The sequence below is a fragment of the Schistocerca cancellata genome, chromosome 11 (genome assembly GCF_023864275.1).
Source record: "Schistocerca cancellata isolate TAMUIC-IGC-003103 chromosome 11, iqSchCanc2.1, whole genome shotgun sequence".
NCBI classification, from domain to species: Eukaryota; Metazoa; Arthropoda; class Insecta; order Orthoptera; family Acrididae; genus Schistocerca; species Schistocerca cancellata.
Window position 1 is genome coordinate 50,008,466 of NC_064636.1, and position 22,486 is coordinate 50,030,951.

The 22,486-nt window shown below is 37.9% G+C and overlaps 1 protein-coding gene across 1 annotated transcript in view; it reads right to left on the bottom strand.

Annotated features, from left to right (window-relative positions):
• LOC126108794 (uncharacterized) overlaps positions 1-11,370 on the bottom strand; it is a 65,801-nt gene extending 54,431 nt beyond the window's left edge. The window contains exons 1-2 of the mRNA XM_049914153.1: positions 10,481-11,370; positions 1,341-1,503 (exon numbers count right to left, since the gene is read on the bottom strand). Of these exons, the coding sequence (XP_049770110.1) occupies positions 1,341-1,474 (134 nt within the window). The 5' untranslated portion in view covers positions 1,475-1,503; positions 10,481-11,370. The remainder of the gene's footprint in view (positions 1-1,340; positions 1,504-10,480) is intronic.
• Between the last annotated feature and the right edge of the window lie 11,116 nt (positions 11,371-22,486).

The window sequence follows — 22,486 nt, forward strand, 5'->3', positions numbered from 1 at the left end:
AACCTCAGCATCACTTGATTGAATTCAACTACATTCCATTATCCTCATTTTGATATTGTTGATGTTCATTTTATATCCTCTTTTCAAGACACTGTCCATTCTGTTCAACTGCCCTTCCAGGTCCTTTGCTGCCTCTGACAGAATTGCAATGTCATTGGCAAACCTCAAAAGTTGTATTTCTTCTCCATGGATTTTAATACTTACTCCAAATTTTTCTTTTGTTTCCTTTACTGGTTGTTCAATGTACATATAGAATACCTCTCTTTCATGCCCCTTGACTTTTATGACTGCCATCTGTTTTCTGTACAATTTGTACATAGCCTTTTGCTCTCTGTATTTTATCCCTGCTACCTTCAGAATTTCAAAGAGAATATTCCAGTCAACATTGTCAAAAGCTTTCTTCAGGTCTACAAATGCTAAAAATGTAGGTTTGTCTTTCCTTAAGAAATGTTCTAAGATAAGTCGTAAGGTCATAATTGCCTTGCATATTCCTACATTTCTCTGGAATCCAAACTGATCTTCCCGAAGGTTGACATCCAGTATTTCAGTTCTTCTGTAAAGAATACGTGTTAGTATTTTGCAACCATGACTTATTAAACTGATAGTTCAGTAATTTTCCCAGTTGTTGGCAACTGCATTACTTGAAATTGGAATTATTACATTTTTCTGCAAGTCTGAGGGTATTTTGCTTGTCTTGTACATTATGCACACCAGACTGAAAATTTTTGTCACGACTGGCTCTCGCAAGACTGTTGGTAGTTCTGATGGAATATTGTCTACCCCCAGGGCCTTGTTTCGACTTAAAATCTTTCAGAGATCTGTCAAATTCTTCTCACAGTATCATATATTCCATCTCATCTTCATCTACGCCCACTTCCATTTCTGTAACATTGACTTCAAGTCTATACATCCTGTATAGACTTAAAAGCTGCCGTTTTTCTCATAACATACATGTGTACAGTCGTGCAGAAGCAATTACCATAGTTATCAGTTTGAGAAGATAACTACTAGCCATATGTTGTTGTTAGTTTACTTTATGAAAGTAGCCAGCAGTAGCTGCTTCCCCCTGTCAATGTATATCTTATCTCATTCCACATCACTGAAGGTTATGCTTTATGATGGCACTTATAGAATACAAAATTAGAATGAATGAATGACAATTTCGCTACCTGAAGAACAGAATTGTATAATTTTTATAGACTACAAACTAAAGCGTTATTGTATCAAGGTAATATATGTAAAATAATGTAAAACTTTTGTATTAGAAACACAAAAAGGTTTCATACTAAATTATGCCACATTTCCTATACAACAAATCACATTTCACAAGCACTGCTCACCCATAACAACCCAGCGGGCCAGCACCCAGACCCAGGTGGGACACTTTGAGACCCGTCGTGCCGAGGTCATTATAGCGCATCGCCTTCACGGCGGCCTCGTCGTGGAAACCAGGAACGTACGTCGGCGGCAGCATTTTTTGCGGTGTCTCTTATTCCTGTTTCTCTGCAAAAGACAGGAGAGACTTGTTGGTGTATCCGGCCTGTGGTTACAAAGTATTGGTGGTAGCGCTGCTCCCTTATATGCTCGATAGCATAAGATAAACATCAACAATTTATATTTTAATTTATTTGCTTCAGCAATATTTCAATACACTTGCATAAATGTGTTTCCTTCTCTGTTTTGTGTGAAATTAATCTATTTCTCTTCAGTATTGCATTCATGCAACACGAAGTTTTCAGTAATTTTTTTCAGAAAGTGTTAGACTGCGTGCGAAATATAAAAAACACAGACTGAAAACTCTTAAATGCCTTTTAACACATGCATGATGAACATTGTGTAAGTTCATTTTAACTGCATTTTATGAAGTTGAACTTTGTAATGTGTGTATGAAACACTGGGAAGAAATGGGTTAATGGGAGACCGGCAACGTGGTATAATCTTTCTCAATCGACAGAGTTTTTTCAGGGCCGGTCACCGCAATGTCTTTTCTCACAAGACATCTTGCACAAGCCATGCATCATGGCAATCAGGTGGATGAAGTATTTCCTGACTTCCAAAGAGCACTTATGTGGGTACCACTCCTTAAGTTTATTAACAAAATTATGATTAACTACATCTACATCTTTACTCTGCAAATCACCATGAAGTGTATGGCAGATGGTAGTCCCACTGTACCAGTTCTTAGTTTTTTTTCCCCCATTCTATTCAAGTATGCGGTGCCAGAACAATGATTATTTGAATGCCTCTGTGGGTACAGTAATTATTAATCTCATCCCCACTACCCCTATGGAAATGCCGTGTAGCTAGGGCCCCCCGTCGGGTAGACCGTTCGCCTGGTTCAAGTCTTTCGAGTTGACGCCACTGTGGTGACTTGCTTGTCGACGGGGATGAAATGATGATAAGGACAACACAACACCCAGTACCTAAGCGGATAAAATCTCCGACCTATGGAGGGAATCGAACCCAGGCCGTTAGGTATGACATACTGTCGCGCTGACCACTCAGCTACCAGGAACGAACACCATCCCTATGGGAGTGATATGTAGAGAGTTGTAATACATTCAGAGTCATTATTTAAATCTGGTTCTTGAAACCTTGTTAGTAGACTTTCTAGAATAAGTTTACATCAATTTCAAAAATTCTTCCAGTTCAATTGCTTCCGTATCTCTGACACTCTCCCATGAATCAAATAAACCTGTGACTATTCGTGCTGCGCTTCTTTGTATATGTTCAATATCCCCTGTCAGTCCTATTTGGTATGGGTCTCACACAGTTGAATCACGTTCTAGAACCAGTCACACAAGTGATTTCTAAGCAATCTCCTTTGTATACTGAACACTTTCCCAGTATTCTACCAATAACCCGAAGTCTATCACTTGTCTTACTCATAACTGAGCCTATGTGATCACTCCATCTCACATCCCTGCAACTGTTACAACCAGAAATTTATATGAGTTGGCCAATTCCAGCAGTGACTCACTGATATTATAGTTGTAGGATACAAAATTTTTTTGTTTTGTAGTAAAGTGCTAAATTTTACATTTCTGAACATTTAAAGAAAGTTGCCAGTCTCTGCACCACGTTGAAATCTTATCAAGATCTGACTGAATATTTATGCAGCTTCTTTCAGGCAGTACTTCATTACAGATTATTATTATCTGCATTATCTGCAGAAAGTCTATGGTTACTATTAATATTGTCTGCAAGGTCATTAATATACAACATGAACAACAATGGCCCCAATACACTTCCCTGGGGCGCACTCCAATTTACTTGTATTCCCTGGGTCGCACTCCAAGTTTCTTGTACATCTGATGATGACTCTCAATCCGAGATAATATGCGGTGTCTTCCCCACAGTACCTGAGAACTCTTCTCCTCAACATGTTATGTATTTGTATACTCTGTTTCTTTGTGTTTTATTAATTCTTTAATTCATTTGTTTATACATGTTCTTTCCAGCATTACATAAAACTATGAACTGAATTGTTCAATGACCAAGTAACTTTGGCGCAATGGTCAAGCAGAACCCAACACAAGTACAGCTGAACAAACAGAATAAGTTCTGCACCAATGCCTAGTATTTCAACATCTGCACATTAAGAACTACTCATCTGATGTTCGCTGCAGACAGCACCACGTGCCTTCCTGCTACCCCAATATATACAGTGCCTGATGCCTGAGTGGTGTTCTCTCTAGACCAGCATGTTGTTGTTGTGGTCTTCAGTCCTGAGACTGGTATGATGCCGCTTTCCATGCTACTCTATCCTGTGCAAGATTCTTCATCTCCCAGTAACTACTGCAACCTATATCCTTCTGCATCTGCTTGGTGTATTCATCTCTTGGTCTCCCTCTACGATTTTTACCCTCCATGCTGCCCTCCAATACTAAATTGGTGATCCCTTGGTGTCTCAGAACGTGTCCTACCAACCGATCCCTTCTTCTAGTCAAGTTGGGCCACAAACATCTCTTCTCCCCAATCTTATTCAGCACCTCCTCATTAGGTATGTGATCTACCCATCTAATCTTCAGCATTCTTCTGTAGCACCACATTTCCAAAGCTTCTATTCTCTTCTTATCTAAACTATTTATCGTCCATGTTTCACTTCCATACATGGCTACACTCCATACAAATACTTTCAGAAACGACTTCCTGACACTTAAATCTATACTCGATGTTAACAAATTTCTCTTCTTCAGAAACGCTTTCCTTCCCATTGCCAGTCTACTTTTTATATATTCTCTACTTCGACCATCATCAGTTATTTTGCTCCCCAAATAGCATAACTCCTTTACTACTTTAAGGGTCTCATTTCCTAATCTAATTCCTTCATTCCGCTACATTCCATTATCCTCATTTTGCTTTTGTTGATGTTCATCCTTTCAAGACACTGTCCATTCCGTTCAACTGCTCTTCCAAGTCCTTTGCTGTCTCTGACAGAATTACAATGTCATTGGCAAACCTCAAAGTTTTTATTTCTTCTCCACGGGTTTTAATACCTACTCCGAATTTTTCTTTTGTTTCCTTCACTGCATGCTCAATATACAGATTGAATAACATCGGGGAGAGGCTACAACCCTGTCTCACTCCCTTCCCAACCACTGCTTCCCTTTCATGCCTCTCAACTCTTATAACAGCCATCTGGTTTCTGTACAAATTGTAAATAGCCTTTCGCTCCCTGTATTTTACCCCTGCCACCTTCAAAATTTGAAAGTCAACATTGTCAAAAGCTTTCTCTAAGTCTACAAATGCTAGAAACGTAGATTTGCCTTTCCTTAATCTAGCTTCTAAGATAAGCCTTAGGGTCAGTGTTGCCTCACGTGTTCCAGTATTTCTACAGAATCCAAACTGATCTTCCCCAAGGTCGGCTTCTACTAGTTTTTCCATTCGTCTGTAAAGGATTCGCATTAGTATTTTGCAGCTGTGACTTACTAAACAGATAGTTCGGTAATTTTCACATCTGTCAACACCTTCTTTGGGATTGGAATTATTATATTCTTCTTGAAGTCTGAGGGTATTTCGCCTGTTTCATACATCTTGCTCACCAGATGGTAGAGTTTTGTCAGGACTGGCTCTCCCAAGGCCGTCAGTAGTTCCAATGGAATGTTGTCTACTCCGGGGGCCTTGTTTGGACTCAGGTCTTTCAGTGCTCTGTCAAACTCTTCACGCAGTATCATATCTCCCATTTCATCTTCATCTACATCCTCTTCCATTTCCATAGTATTGTCCTCAAGAACATTGCCCCTGTATAGACCCTCTATATACTCCTTCCACCTTTCTGCTTTCCCTTCTTTGCTTAGAACTGGGTTTCCGTCTGAGCTCTTGATATTCATACAAGTGGTTCTCTTTTCTCCAAAGGCCTCTTTAATGTTCCTGTAGGCAGTATCTATCTTACCCCTAGTGAGATAAGCCTCTAAACCCTCTACATCCTTACATTTGTCCTCTAGCCATCCCTGCTTATCCATTTTGCCCTTCCTGTCGATATAATTTTTGAGACGTTTGCATTCCTTTTTGCCTTAATGATTAACGTGAAGTAATGTCCATCAGAAAAGAAAAGTTAAGATTATTCAAAGAACTTTACTCTGACAAATGTGAAGACTCTGGAAAGTCAACTACACTAATGACTCAGCTAGTTTCCCCATATTAATTTTAAGCAACCTCGGGCATGTATTCAGTATGTTGCACTAATAAATCGTGAACAAATGTGACAAAACAAAAATATCTGGAAATGAGTGAATTTTTAATCATACAGATATTCTGCTGGTTTAATTTGATAAAAAATTGTATGTTAATAACGTTACAACCATTGCTTTGTACTTTTTACAAACCACCACAAGATTTCAGGTTTGAGATGTGATTTGTCACTGTAAAACATATGGCTGGTCAGAAACCAACAGAGTAATTTGTTTACAGGCACATTGTGAAGAAACAGTGTCACCTGAAGCTTTTCATTGCACACTTACCTTTTTATGATTTCCTTAAAGACCTAACTTGACAATATTTCAAATCAGTTTGTTAAACTTATGGTGATCAGTCACCTCTGGGAAAGACCCTATTGGCTCTACTGGAGTTGTATCTCATCACTTTCTGGGTTTTCTTTTATGTTTTATATAGGATAAATCTTCTATTAACATTAGAGAGACAACGAACTGGATCACATTCCTCAGTTTTTTTATCACTTTAGCATTCATAATTTCCTTGATGTTCCTTTTGAGTGTTTTTTATGTGATCCAATTGAAATTCTTCTAGATTTCGATTAGATTAGATTAGTACTTGTTCCATAGATCATGAATACAACACTTCGTAAGGATGTGGAACATGTCAGGTTAATAAAAGGTGTCTGTACAAGATATTACATTATGCAAAATATTACAAAAAATTACGGCTGTAGTTTCCCCTTGCTTTCAACCGTTCGCAGTACCAGCACAGCAAGGCTGTTTTGGTTAGTGTTACAAGGCCAGATCAGTCATTCATCCAGACTTGCCCCTGCAACTCAGGAACCACGCGTTTGTAGACCAACATGCTACACGGAAATGCCGCCCTAACAGCTATGTGTTATTCCAAATGCAACACCACCCAGATGCCAGCTGCCATGCGGCTCATATCGTTTGACAAACAAACGTAACATGCAAATAATGAACATTATAATTTTTGCTTTAGTTAACTTAATATTGAACCACAATTTACCCTAAAATAATGTAACAGAAAAGAAAAGCCATGTTTGTAGTATTTGGAGAGTTACAGAAAGCTTTTGACAGTATTGACAGCAGTCTTTGAAATACAGAAAGTGGTAGGGACAAAATACATGGAGCAAAAGGTTATATCCAAGTTGTACAGAAACCAGACTGCAGTTATTAGAGTCTAAGGGCATGAAAGGGGCAAAGGAAAACAAGGACAATTTTGGAAAGGGAATTAAAGTTCAAGGAGAATAATTAAAAACATTGACGTTTGTCGATGATATTGTAATTCTCATTAATTAAAACTTCCGGGCTGAATTGCCATGGTCCATATATAAAACTACTACTCCTTCCTGACGTTTCGTTGCCAGCTGCGAGCAACATCTTCTGAGGTGAGTTGCCGACTCACCTCAGAAGATGTTGCCCGCAGCCGGCAACGAAACGTCAGGAAGGAGAAGAAGTTTTATATAAGGACCACAGCAATTCAGCCCAGAAGTTTTAATTAATGAAGACACCGGCCGTGAAAGCTTACATGCTATGATATTGTAATTCTGTCATAGACAGCTACCGGTAATGACTTGGAAAAGACATTGGAAAGAATAGACAGTGTCTCGGAAAGAGGTTATCAGATGGACATCAAAAAGAGTAATACAGAGTGGCGCACATAAAACGGGCCCAAACTGTAATGCGAACGTGTGTGAGAAGCATTACTAGCTTGTCAGTTTCTTTGCCACCTTCCAGCAGCAGTAGTGTGCGATTAGTTCATACTGAACGTAGTCGTTATAAACCATGTACTTCATTGTCATACCTTACTCCATTGAAGAACGTGTGTTCATTGTTGAAGAATATGTGCAGTCTGAATCCATTAAAGTTGTTCATGACAGCTTTCGTGAAAAGTTTCCTGAAAGTAATATTCCTGCAAAATCAACAATTCAGGATCTAGCGAGAAAGTGACATTCGACAGGCAGTGTTGTTAATTTAAAGAGAAATAAGGCACCGACTGTACGTACACCTGAAGTTGTGGCAAACGAGACGGCACACATTGAAAGAATCCCTACAAGTTAACACGACAATTATCACAGCAATGTGGAATATCTCGCAAGTTATGTCAACGCATCCTTCGTGGCTTAAAAATGAAAGTGGACAAGGCTAAGCGTACACATTACCGTAATTGGTTGCTGCGGGACATTTTGATCTGTTCTTCCTTTTTTCGACGGATGAAGCTCGGTTTCATCTGTCGGGTTACGTTAATTCACAAAACACAAGACATTGGGCTACTGAGAATCACCATGGCATACTGCAAAAGCTGTTATACGATTTAAAAATTGGTGTACGGTGTGCTGTATCTGGTAACAGAATTATCAGGCCATTGTTCTTCAATGAAACTGTTAACACACATTTACTTGCAACTCTACAATGAATTTTCGGCTCTGTTAACTCCAAACGAAAAATGTTGTGCATATTTCCAGCAAGATGTGGCAACTTCTCATATGTCGGATTCGTCCTTAGCTCATATACATACTGATTTTACAGAAGAGAGGACTATTAATAAGGCCTTGTGGCCACCCCGCCCTCCCGACTTGTCACCATGTGACTTTTACCTCTGGGGATTTACAAAGGCTAGAGTCTATCGCAACAATCCCAGAACACTTGACACATTAAAAAACAACATATGTGAAGAAATTTAGAACACTCCTCAAAGAGTACTGAAAAGTGTTTTCCTTAACATGCTTTGAGGTGCACAACTTTGCAAGCACAATCCAGTTCAATGCAAATACATAAAAGTGCAACCAGTCACTTTTTTGAAATAGTTATGTATTCCATGAACTGGTTTTCGAACCTTTTCAGGTTCATCTTCAGATGGTGTACAAGGAGTTAGATAGCTATTTCACAGTGTGATGCTGGGTGCTGGCTCTGTGACAAAAAGGTGCTTCAGTCTCACATGGCGCACCTCAATAACGTCACATAACACAGTTACATCATGGATGAAAACAGATGGGTAAAATCGGGCCCTTCATTTGACCTGTGTTGAGCTAAAGGCAAGAGTGTTCACTTATTTTGTGTATTTTCACACTGACTGGTATGGGAAGAAAACCTAATAAAGTTCTGGTACAACAGAATGTACCCTCTGCCATGAACTTTAGGTTGGTTTGTCGAGTACAGATATAGATGTCATATTCTATTTTTCATATTTCATATTTATTTATTTATTTGCCTGTAGACAATTGTTGTGTTGTATATGCATCGTCAGATAGTTATACAAATGATTATACATAAGGTCAGTGTTACATAGTTATACAGATTGTGGTACAAATGATTACACAAAAGTTAACATATGGTGTATGATTATATAAAAGGTCAGTATGGTTGTATGACATAAATTACAGTTTCTTTGATCACAATCACATTTATAATAATAGAGAATCATACTTTTTCCATTATGTACGAATTCACTTATGCTATAGAATGCTCTCTCTTTCAACCATGTCTCTACCACCATTTTAAATCTATTCTCATGCAACTCCCTCGTTCCATGTGATGTATTGTTTTAAAATGTTTCGCCAGCATGTAAAAAAATTATTTTGGATTTTATCCAAACGTGTCCAAGGAATGTCTAATAAGTTCCTATTTCAGGTTTCATATAAGTGGACATCTGACCTGCTTTCATACCTGTGGGCATTCTCTTTGGCATGCATAAGTGCTTTAAGTATAGTTTGGGAACTGTAAGAATTTTGTGCTCAATGAAGCACTGTCTGCAAGAAGTTAAATTGCTCACACCAAAAGTACATCTAATGACTTTCTTCTGCCAGAGAAAAACATATTTTGCCCCAGCAGAGTTTCCCCAAAGAAGTATTCCATAATGGAGATGAGTATGAAAAAAGGCATGGTATGCCATAAGTATGCACTCCTTACTGACACAATCCTTCAGTTTCCTAAGGAGATATAGAACTCTTGCCAACTTACTGCACAGATTTTCTGTGTGAGTATTCCAGCTCAATTTGGCATCAAGATAAATGCCTAGCAATTTTACTGAATGTCTGAGTTCATTAATTCCATCATTAATATCTCTAAGGGAAAAGAGGATGTGTTCAGTTTTATTTAATGACAACCTATTTTCATGGAACCAGTTAGCTGCCTTTTCCATCATGGATTTGTTCATTTGTTTGACAACATTCACATCATTATGTGACATGATAATGTCAATGTAGATGGACAAAATAACTTTAATGTGGACTTTGTCTCCTTATCCAGGGTTCGGAACAGAGTTGTGTACTCTGATCAGAATGCTTCAACAAGCTCCTTTCTAACATACAGCAAGAAATTGGGAATCCCTACCAAGCCAAAAGAAAATTTAAACACTTAAGTCAATAGCCATACTTTTGACAAAGTGTCTGGATATACAGAATCAGGGACTGGAAAGTCCTGTTAGCTACATGGCAGGTAGTAATGTTTATTACTGTATAAATCTGTCTGACCAGCAATAGTGTACCACAAATAGCGTTCAGTATTTATAGACATAAAATATTTTCATTGAGAAATACCATTGTAATCAAGCAAATATTGAGCAACTAATACTATATGAACAGTAAAACTGAGAAGACAGCTTCTTTACTAATTTACGCAATTAAATTTACATGGCAAAGTTGTGAACAGCATTGAGCAATACAATGATGTATTAACAATAAACTAATATATAGAACAAGCTCTACAATAAGATAGTCGCACGCTAATGTAAAGCTTGACTCATTTTTTCCTTGATGGGGTCTGTGTAAATCACGAATGAATGGATAATAAAAACTCACCTTAGAATTTTCAGTCAATATTCGGGCCACTCTCTGCGACTGAACTGCGTTAGCTACTGAACTGTGCGGTTCGGTACCACAGCTCTTAAATCCAGTGCCTGGACAGTCAAACTGCAGATAGCAGTTCATACTGAGCGTTATCTGTGAAGAATGATGTAAGAGGGCACCGGACGTACCAATTAATAGAAACGCCACACCAATGCTAACAGTAACTACCACTTATCTCACAGACCACTTCAGTAATATCCTGCAATACTATTTACGTACTCCCTAGCCCACTCAGTCAAAAGATGCGATAATATGGTGCAACATTGCCTCTGGTTCGTAATGTTGGGAGGTCAAGACGCCGCTGCTGTGACATTTGTTCTACTTTGCCGCAAGCAGAAAAGAAAGGAATGTGAATGAAAACTTGGAACGAGCGTCAATGACTTACGAAAGTTTCTCAAGTGAATTGACATTGCCCGGAAAAAAAGATCATCATCTCTTTTTTCGCGTTGAAGGTCAAACACCTACTACATTACTGAAAATGCTTGTCCCCATGATCACAAAACAAAAATCGACAATGAGAGACGCATTTTCACCAAGTCAGTGCTTAACTATTGCGCTACAACTCCTTGCTATTGGCATTTCGAAAAGTTGAAATTTACTAGTGCAGTTGCACTTCAAATTAGGCCTATGTGAGACATAGTTACTGAAATGGGTCATTCAATTACACTTGTTCTAAAGGGTTATATTTGGTTAATATGAATATCTATACATACATCTTCCATCGTGGCTATAGAATATCGTTCCCTATATTTTGTGAGCATCAACTTATACGTTTTCGTACTCATCTGCTCTAACATCCCAAATGCTGGTAATGGTGTATGCGTTTCGATGTACTCTCACAACTAACTCTTTAACTCATTCATAATAACAACAAACAACGACAACAACAGCGATCATAAATATAAGTAAAAATTCCCAGAGACAATAGCACGCAAATGCCTGGCAAGCACATTGTCAAGAATCAATACTGCCCATTGACGTCACAATATAACCAGGAAGCGCAATATACAAGTATTTCAAATCTTTTTGATGTGCTCAATATTATTGTGCAACCTGGCATTTAACACCCTCACGTTCAGTATTACTCCACACCTGGTAATACTGCGCAACACATTGGTCTTTCATGTGCTGCTAATTATCGGCTCCTAGACTGTCAGTAATATTACTGGCCGTCGATGGATACGATTCAAGGTTGCACAAATTGTTTACGTGTCTTATAAAATTAGATTTTTTATTGTGCAAATCTGACTGGACTGTATAGTCAGGCTAAAAAACTTTGTGAGCTCATTGTATTGGCCAATTCCAAACTGTTCATTTTGCGCGATTTATCGTGTTGTGTAAACCGAAGTGTGGAAATGGCTTCGAAGTCAGCCGAACGTATGTTCGTCTTAGAATTATTGTAAAGGATGGTCCACAAGATGCCTTTTTTGTGTTAACTTTGCACATGCACATCGATTTTCAACAGCGGAACGATGCATACGAATTTGTGCATGTTTAATTTCCTGGAAACGGAGTCCGTGCATAATGCGCAATCATTGGACAGACGACAGGTAGCTGAGACATGTTTGGGTTTGATTGTGTAGCGTGTTGAGCTTGTGGGAGCAGGTTGCTCTCCATATAGTGTTTTGGTGTGTTAGTGAGTGTTTTGACATCGATAATGTTGGCTTCAGAGCTATATGTTCTGTGATATCACAAGAGGCAGATTGTATTATTTTTGAGAGTTGTAAAATGTTTCATTCCCTAAGCAATAGGCCGATTCACGTCTTATAAAATGTTATAATAAAGAAGTTTTAAATTCTTATTTGTGTGTGTGTTTACCTGTGTTAGACACCACCAACAAGCTTATGCAGTGGACTGTAAAGCGTAGGATACCGCAAGTTTCGAAGTAGGAAATAGAGAAGAATAAGACACAAATTTATGAAAAGTGTATATGAAAAATGTAGGCGAATATTCATCCGATGGAGACTTAGCACAGCAACTGACGAACCTGACATATGAAGAAAAGAAATGAAGGAATATGTGTAGCTCCTTTAAATAGAAATGAAGAGCAGTGTGGTGCAAAAAATACATGGCTGGAAAACGCAACCTACGTTCTAGTGGATTCTGGCACCTATGAAATTCACAAATTTGTTTTGTAAAATTTGTTTTGTAAAATAAAATACAAATGACAAATTGAAAGTTACTTGACCTTCACATAAGGACTCACGAGCTCTCTTAAGTATTTCTCACCTTAACGAATAATCACTGAAATGCTTTATTTTAAGATTAGAAATAAATCTTTTGAGCTGGTATATATTCCCCTGGTTAATAGCCAACGAAATGTTATTGCCATCCTTATCACTGAAGTTTCTCAAGGAAAAAAAGAAAGAAAAAAAGAAAAGAAAACACTTTGTCGTCACATTGTATTTCTCATACATCTGTTATTTAGATACTTCTTTACTTAGAGTCGCTTTTGCGTTTCTTTTTCTGTTGCCTTTTCAGCACAATAAACCCATCATAAGCTCCCAAGCAAAAAAAAAAAAAAAAAGGGGGATCCATAGCACACTGCTTGTGCAGTGAAGCAACATGTGGGCACAAGAACACCCATGCGTACATGCGTTCTTTCCTCTTGTGCATGGAGTTTTATTCCCTTACTTCTGCCATCGAGCACGTGGAAAGAGGCATCATGTAGACATATCTTACCGGTATATCCACAGGATGCCTCTTTCTTCGTACAAAATCGCAGATGCACAGGAATAAAAGCGCAGGCATAAAAATCAGTGGAAAGAACATACAAAAGCATGCGCGTTCCCATGTCCACACGTTGCCTCATTGTGCAAGCGTTCTGCTATGCAGGTAAGTTGGTAATTCCCCATATTACCTAACACCTGTTTCAACAACTTTTTTATCTCAGTGTATTTCAGTACATTTGGGAAACATCCATGCTCAAAGGATTTGTTTATAATATTGGATTATAATATTGTGCAATAACATCAAACACACCTTTGATTACAGAGGTGATTATTCCATCCCACCCAGGTTCTGTTTTTTAAAACCACTATTTCATTTTCTACATCTCAAAGGGTTACTATTCCAAATTGTTCAAAAGATATGTCCCATTTGTATTCCAAGCTTACGAAATTTGCCTTGTCCTGATAAGCTGTGGCGTTCACTTATCGCCTTATTACATAATAAGATGAATTAATTGAAATAATTTGACATCTGAACAGTGTTTACTGCACCATTGTCAAACAGAATTTTCAAGATCTCTTCAATTTCAATTTTGACACGTAATTCCAGTTTCACACTAGATCACAAAGTTTTCTAGTGTTTAACACATATACATTTTCAGGATTTCTGTTAGATTTTAACTGGTGGTGGAACTGCTTCTTCCAAGTTCAAGAGATTTTAATTCTAGGTTTAATCCACCTAAGTCTACTTTTTTGCGAAGTTTCTGAGGGGAAACTTCAGCAGATACATTAAAGAAACAATTTAAGAAACTGTGATAATTTTTAGTGCTTGAACTGTAGTTGTCTATAGGCCAGCTTGCAGCATGGTTTATTCTAGAAAAAACAACATATTACTTTTGGTGAAATTTCTTTTTACTCGTTTTATCAAGGCTGTTGATTTCAGGATATCAATCAACGCAAATGAGTAATAGTAAGTGCTTAGCTGTCTGCAGTATTTATGTGCATTTTCGGACATATTTGTGTAATACTGTTAACTGTGCAAGTCAGTGATCTACTGTTTAACATGAAATCCTATTTCTGAATTAAATCAAGAAATTTTGTGGATTCACTGCTTTCAGCACATACATGACTGTTGACAAGTGCTGTAGTGAAAGTACTATCACAACTGCATTAATCTTCGCCATTTGTAAAATGGAGTAACCTGCTTGGAAACTACAAATCACCTTTCTCTATTAACTCAGTAGTGTCTATTCAAGCATAAATCTTATCGAAGCACAAAATAGTAAAGATATTTATTACTTTGATAACTGCAATGTCATAACTTTAAATTACCAGCAACTTCTAATGTAGAATGTTAATATTAGGAATATTAATGTAGAAATACACACAACATTGTCAGGGTTCTGAGCACATACCGTTTAGAATAAAAACACACATCAGACAGTCAGAGTTGCTCGTTACCACACAGAATGAAATCATACTTCACATAATTTTGTTGTCATGATAGCTATTCACTTCCCACACAGCAAAAGAGTTATCAATTTTTTGCACTGGTCATTAACCTTGGAGCAGCCACACCTATGTATAAAGTGCGTCAACCACAAATAAAATTGTTTTTCACCATTCCATTATTGTTTCACAATTGTGGGCTCATGCTGATTCCTGCTTTAGTACTTCAGCTAATGCAGTGGTAAATTGTGTTCTCATACATGTTCCCACAAGTGAGCAGCATTAATATAAAATAAACAGGGAGCTGTATGAGAAAAATTTGCTTTCAGTGCAAGAAAATTACTCAGATTACGAGCTAGCAGCCCAATCCCACAATGAGGAAGTTGTCTATGAGATAATCAGTAATCGAATGAGTGATCGGCTGGGATCTGATTCAACTGCACTGCTTCCAGAGACAATACATTCCTGGATATCATTTGTGTTTCCAAGTCATATTTCCCACACAAATAAGTTTGTGGTTCATGATTTAATCCTCTGAGTTATCTATTTTTGGGCCAAACATTTTGTATATGTCTTCCTTGTATTTAACTCATGTCACAGCTCTAATGCCATAACATGCACTATAACAATGATACCTACCCATATGATTTCAATTGACACCATTCTGAAAGCTGTGCAGCTACGCAGAATTTATAGCGTTCTGTGTGAATGGTAGCATAGTGTGCCACTAGAGAAAGCCGCAAGCTGTGGCGTCACGTTAGTTGCCTGTGTGAACCTCGCTCAAGTGTAGGAAGTTCTCACACATAAATTTACTGTATTAGTTGCTGGGCGAACCCAGCGACTGGTGTAATTTTCGGATCGTTTAGGATACATATAACCATCTTTTGATGCTCATGACTTCTTGTATAATACAGAAAATACCTGTATGAGGATAACAATTTCTCCACATGTGCGTCTGACGGTGATGTTAAGATTCCTGGAGACAGGAAAGAGCTGCTAGCATATAGCACTTTCTACTGTAACTTCGAAAAATGCTTTGAGTGAAATTATACCCAACACATGTTAAGCCTTATTCAGTTTCCTGAAGTAAAGTACTGTACCTCAAATCTGACAAGTTACAAATAATATTTTTACAGATTTAGATTTTTTATTATCGTTTCCCCATTGGCTGGAGTGTCAGCTGCCTGTAATTTCTCTATTAAAGAAATACAAGCAACCTCCTTCTTATCTGTGTTACTCTATTCATGGCTCTTAATTTTCTACAAACGTGTATGACTCCTATACATTTCGATAAATTCGGCAATGAACTCTCGACAGAACCTACATTTATCTGCCATTTTAAAATACACTGTGCACACACAGACAAGAAACACTATCGCCTGTCCAAAATTACTTTAGGATTGACAGCAAGGACAGAAGTGGTAGGGTATGGGGGCGCTGAAAGCCACCAGCAGGGCCAGTCCACTTTCCACCAATATCATGATGATGACGATATTTAGTTTTGTTGGGCTCTCAACTGCGTAGTCATCAGCGCCCATACAAAGTCCCAGTTTTTCACACCATCCAATTTTTTTACTCACTACAATTTAGCCACTGTCACGAATGATGATGGTAGTGATGAAATGATGAAGACGTAACAAACGCCCAGTTCCCAGGGAGAGAAATTCCCCAACCTGGCTGGTAATTGAGCCTGGGACCCCGTGACCGGGAGTTGGCAACAGTAGCCACTAGACCACAAGCTGCAGACCCACCAATCATGCTATCTGCAGCCACCCCTCCATCAAAACACTTCCTGCTTGCAGTGGGCTTCAGTTTGCAGTCCTACGCAGGATCATCGCTCCCTATGACTTTCTGTGTGTCCATTTATACAGTTATAGGAGTTATTCTTTTATTTGTTGTTACTGTTATTCTTTGTTACTGTTATTCAATATTACCATTGTTCGTTGTTAGTGTAATTCGTTGTGTAGAACTTAATGATGTCACCAGGATGTATGTTCGCAAGCCATAAGTGGAAAAGTGATTGTCTTATGACAGCATCGAAATAGTTTATATGTTATGTACCAATTTTGAGAATGAAAATCTTAATGATGGCCTGCAGCTCTCTGTCAACAAAGAAATCGACAGAACTGCTGCTGCTTTGAATCCAAACTAAAGCACTATTGTGAAGATTAGGTAGAAAATGTTCGACTAAGAAAAGACAGCTGAAGAATCATCAAAACATAGCACCTCTGGCAAAAAATGTCGAATTGATAACTGGATTATCAGTATAGATTTGTTTGCAGAGGTTTATCATTATTCTCGCAGGATGGGTGATTTAATGCTCAGGAAGTTACCCGTCACACTTAAAGAACCAGCACTTTTTCAAGGTAGTTGCACATCTCTGACCAAAGTTTTCACTATGGACATTTCTGGGCCTTATGCAGTTGGTGGAGAGGTAAGATACAGCTGCATGGCGATGCCGATTTTTAAGGTACATCCGCAATAGCATAAATATCGACGAAGTGATGTGGCTTGCCGAAACGTGGGTTGGTTCTGTTCATGTCATCAAGCAGGGCGGGACAGAAGACACAGCTTATGGGACAATGGCAATGCCTTCTGGCATGTGGGGCCAATGTAGTCTTTTCTATGCAGCACGCACTAGGACTTCTCCAAACAGTCTCTTCTTTTCATTTCAGAGAAAACAGGAGATTATTACGAAGAAATGAACCATTTTAAATTTACAAAGTAGTTCGAAGATTTTCTAATATAAAATTTTGAAAAACAGTTAACTTTTATTCCAGGTAATACTGTTTAGCCTACCATTCAGTTGTTGTTGACAATGCACATACTATGGCAAACCGAAAGAAGGAAATTATTGATTAGCTTCAGCATAATAATATCAATGTAAGTGGTTATCTTAAAATGGTGGAGCTTATGGAAAAAATTTCTATTCATAATCCACAGTTTCCTCTATAGGAAATAGATGAGGGAAACTCGGGTTCACAGTCATTAGATTACCACCTTACCATTGGCATTTAAACCTAATAGAGTTATTATGGGCACAAATTAGACATTGCCAGGAATAATAATAAATGTATCATGTCTGCAATCGAAGCACTCCCAAGGTAAGCTGTCAGGAATGTCACCTCTGAAGGCGGCTCAAAACTGTCCAACAAACATAAAGCATCATTGAAGGAGCATGACAGAATGAAGCTTGTTTGGAAAATTCAGAAGGCAAAGGAGAAAATGAAAATTTCATTAAATGAAAGAGTGACAGTGACAATGATAGTGACGAGAACGACATTGGTGGAGGTTTTCAACACAGCATAGGTGGATTCAGCTATAATTTTGGAGTGTGCATTTAATTCTGCAAGTACCTGTATAACAAAATTATGTCCCATAATTTTTGAAAGTTTAATAAGGTCTTGATAGAACTAATTCCAAAAGAAGTTCATCTCAGGAATTCAGTCTGTATTACACAAAATAAATATTACTGGTTACAATATGACTGCTATTATACAGAGACCCTGTCATTTGTATCACCTTCGTTCTTCCTAAACAACAGAGGTTCATCTATTGAAGACACGTTTTTCCACCATGTAAGCCATTGAAACTATTTTTCGTGTTGAAATTCAGAAGGCAGATCAACAAAATTAATAACAGTTTCATTAAAAACTATAGTGATCTGTTTCTCACGTCAAAGATGCATGAGAGGATCATTATGCATCATATTTAAGTCAGATTGTCTCGCATTATAGATCTCCGACAGAGTTCTGGTTTCGAACAGAACGAAAATATTATGTATTCTTAAGATTTCATTCACATAAAGTATTCATCTCACTTTTTTAACAAGAAAAGTTTCTGGTATCTCGAAAATTTGGTTATGTCGTGAGTAAACGCATTTTTGTAAAGTGTACATACATCGTTGTAACAATATCTTGACGCAGATAAAATTAAAATCAAAACCTAGTGTAGCTTTTCCAGAACACATTGATGCAATTTCCATGTTCATAAAGTGAATAGTTTGCCTGTTTGAGCGAGCTGGATGAAATGTAAGCTTATACTTGTGTTCTATGTAGGTTTAGGCAACTCTGTTCCATACCTCCATGTGCTCGTACAGAAGTGTTAATCACAAAGTAACATTGGGCAGGCTATAGACTGAACGAACAGCTGAATCAAACAGGTTTCGTGGGTCATATTTGCGGTGATCTCCTGTCCATAGGCTCCAACTTGTCTGCACAGATGTTATTTGAACCAACAGATCTGAGTAATTTCGCAAAACCTCCAACTCTAACTTCTAAGTTTGTGCAAAACTCATATCTTCTCAACCATCTGTCTGCACAGATATTGTGTGCACAGGCATTTGTGCAGAGAGATCTTTGCATGTGGGCAGGCCTTAATGTAAACTAGTGATGGGCTAAACTGCGATTTTCCGATATCAGTGATTTCTGTGAATGCTACTTTTCAGTATCTGTTATTCTTAACTGTGATTTGTCGCAGCTAAGAGTCGCAGTTAAGGAACATAGGTCGTGTATCCCTCCGCCACTGCTATTTCTGCGATTTCTGCTACTTCCGCGATTTCTGCTACTTCTGCGATTTCTGTGACTTCTGCGATTTCTGTGATTCCTGCGATTTCTGCGACTTACCACCGTATGAAAAAGTTACATCTGTCAACACAGAAAATTGCATCTCAACAAACCTGTCATTGGCAAGTATGTTTTACGTTTTTTCTTCCATTGGCTTTAATTTTGTATTAAAGAAACAACTGTGAAAATATTAATAGTGTAATTAATATGTAAGTAGCCGTACAGTACCGTAATAGTTCGTATTTAGAAAATGAATTCTAGCATATTGTTATGTTCACAGGTACCTGAACTAAATTTCAGTCACTCAGTAAAGTGATAACTCAAAATATCATTGTCAACAGATCTGAAGAAATTGCCACTGCGTCTTTAGACCGTTTTCGTCAGACGAGAGGTTAGTTTCTAAGCGTTTCGATGGACTTAATTACTTCAGTGAGATCGTTCTTGCAAATGAGATATTCATTATAGCAAATATTAGCAATCTACTCTGTCAATTATATTGCTAGTAATTAATTACAGCAAAAATTGTTTAATAATCCTTGTGTTTTTGCAGACACAGTTCTGACTCTGATTTCTGGTTGCTGTACGTATCTATCCACATCAAGGCTGTTTTTGAGAGAGACTCGTGAAGATTCAAGACAGCTCTTAGACGATTTGCAGTTTAAAAGTGAAATAATTGTGAAATAAGTGTGTGAATGATTAAACCGTGTTTTATTGAAGTTGTTGGGCGATTTTAAAGGAATAATATATGTCAAATACAGTGAGTGAATAATAAAAATCTCATTTTCCACATGTTTAAGCCGTCCTATACCCATAATTTTCCGCCACTTACTTATTGGTAAACACTTGTTGGAGAGTGACATGCCGCCCCTCCCCCCCTTTCTCCACAATCTTGGTGTGACACTGACCTGTAACATATGCCGAAGTCTACAATATGCATTTTGAGGCTGTTGATATGAAAGTGGGAAGTACAGATCTTCCAGTTAAATCAGGAAGAGCTTAAGTGCATTACTTGAAAGTAACACAGGAAAAGCTTACTTATGTAGGTGGTAGTAGTGTCGCCAAAAAGTTCTTGTGTGTGAAGTTGCCATGTAGAACACCAGGTGTAAAACTTTTCTCCCAAGTCTTGAACTGTGTCGGAACAAAAGTGAGGCATTCATATGACTGTTTTCATTTCTCTACACTTATACAGATGTCTGAGTTCTGCTGTGTTAACATTGCCAAGTCCTGTAGGCATGTGGAGTATTAACCAAAACTGTCATATTGGAAGCAGAATCAAACACATTTGTTACATTACTTGATATTTTCAGGAGAAAAAGGCAATGTTGCTTCTTATTAATATAATACATTCAGAGTCACAGCAGTATTTGACCAACCATAACTGATGCTGAATGTGCATGTCGTCATATAATATGAAGCGTTTATTTCAATAGTGGTACAAGTCCATTACCTCCACTTTTCTGTCTATAATGCTTCTGAAATTAGTGATCCAAACAAACATAAATAAAGGTTCATCTCTGGCAAGAAGCCATATGCTTGAATATTTCTGGTATCTCAAATGCAGATTTGTCAGCGCTCATTTAACTTTACGACTCTGTATCTCAAAATGAACTTGTCACGGAAATCGCAGTTAGACTCGATACCGTATCGCAGAGTTGGACGTAGTACGAACTTTGGCCAACAGATGGCACTGTTAACTGCGCTTTTTAGTTGCTACTTGCGACTCTTAGTTGCGACTTGTCACGGAAATCGCAGTTGGACTCCATAGCGTACCGCAGAGATGGACGTAGTACAAACTTTGGCCAACAGATGCCACTGTTAACCGCGCTTTTTAGTTGCTACTTGCGACTTGCGAATATGAAATACTACTTGCGACTGCTAACTGTGACTGAAATCGCAGTTAGATTCTGTAAAGTTGCTACTGTGATATCTGTGACTTCTCAGTCACTGTGATTTCTAACAGATACGCGATTTCCTGCCCACCACTAATGTAAACACTTCCGTAAGCATTTGCAGAAGTTACTTGCTAGTGGACATAACCATTTTTCATTCCCATTCTCCTTGTCTGCTTGCAAACAAAGTGGAACAATTATAACAGTTGCAGCATCTTGATAGTCTAACATTTCAAACCAGAGTAAATATCAGACAATATTACTGTACATTTCACTGAACTGTCTACGAAGAACTTCAATAACTTCCTACAAAAACTACACAATAACATAGACTATGTAGAGGCAGCTTATGCGGTCAATGATGTCAAAATTATTGCGCAATATTTCTAAACGTGCAGTAATATTGAACATGTAGGGATTATATTGGCAACTTGTGCAAAATTATTGATCATATGGAAACATCTGAAATATATTGCATTTCCTGGAAACATTGTGCGTGTTAGGAGTGTCTTGCGCTAGTAAAACGGCTAGCTGCTTTGACAATTCAAACTGGAAAGCGGCACCGCATGACTAACTACTGTCTCACCTGGGTGCTTCGGCATATGAACAGCTGACACGAAATTCTACGATCAAGTGGAAAATGATTTTATATTTGTGGCTATACAATTCGTGTACTTTTCCTCATTTTGATCGCTCATTTATATATGTGCACTAAAAATATTAGCGAGTGTGCTAAAATGGCTGACTGCTATTAAGAGAAAAATATGGTGCTAAGTACATTTCACTTGTGCTTAAGAACTTTCACCTGATTGAAAGAAAGCGTGTAATTGCTATTTCTGGAACACACGTGTCTGACCACATTGTAAAAGTAGACTCAAGATTAAACTGTAGTCAACATTTGTTGTAATGTATGTGGTCACATTAATTATGATTGTGCATTAAATACTGAGAAATATACTAAGGTATTTAAGCTTTTCTGACAAAATTATTACAGGACCATACCATACTGGGCATTGGTGATTACTTTAAATACATTTGTATTTTAAATGTAATTATTACTCTATGCCTGTAAATTCCTGTAACATTGTATAACTATTTGTCCAAACCAAGTAAACAACCTTCAAACTTCATAAACACTTCTCTTTTAGTGCTTGGTGTATGACACAGAACTCTCATATTTTTCTAGGCATCTGTATCACTGGTAAGGCTGACTGATTGACATCTTTATCCCAGAAAAGTTGAAACTACTAAGATTTATTAAGTCTGAAACCGAAATCTAGATCACTACCATATGAAAGGTCACGTCCATGAACAGCACGTCTTTGTGATAATGACTCATCCAACTTTTCTTTGCTTTTGGAATATCGTACTTTTTTTAGTGTATTA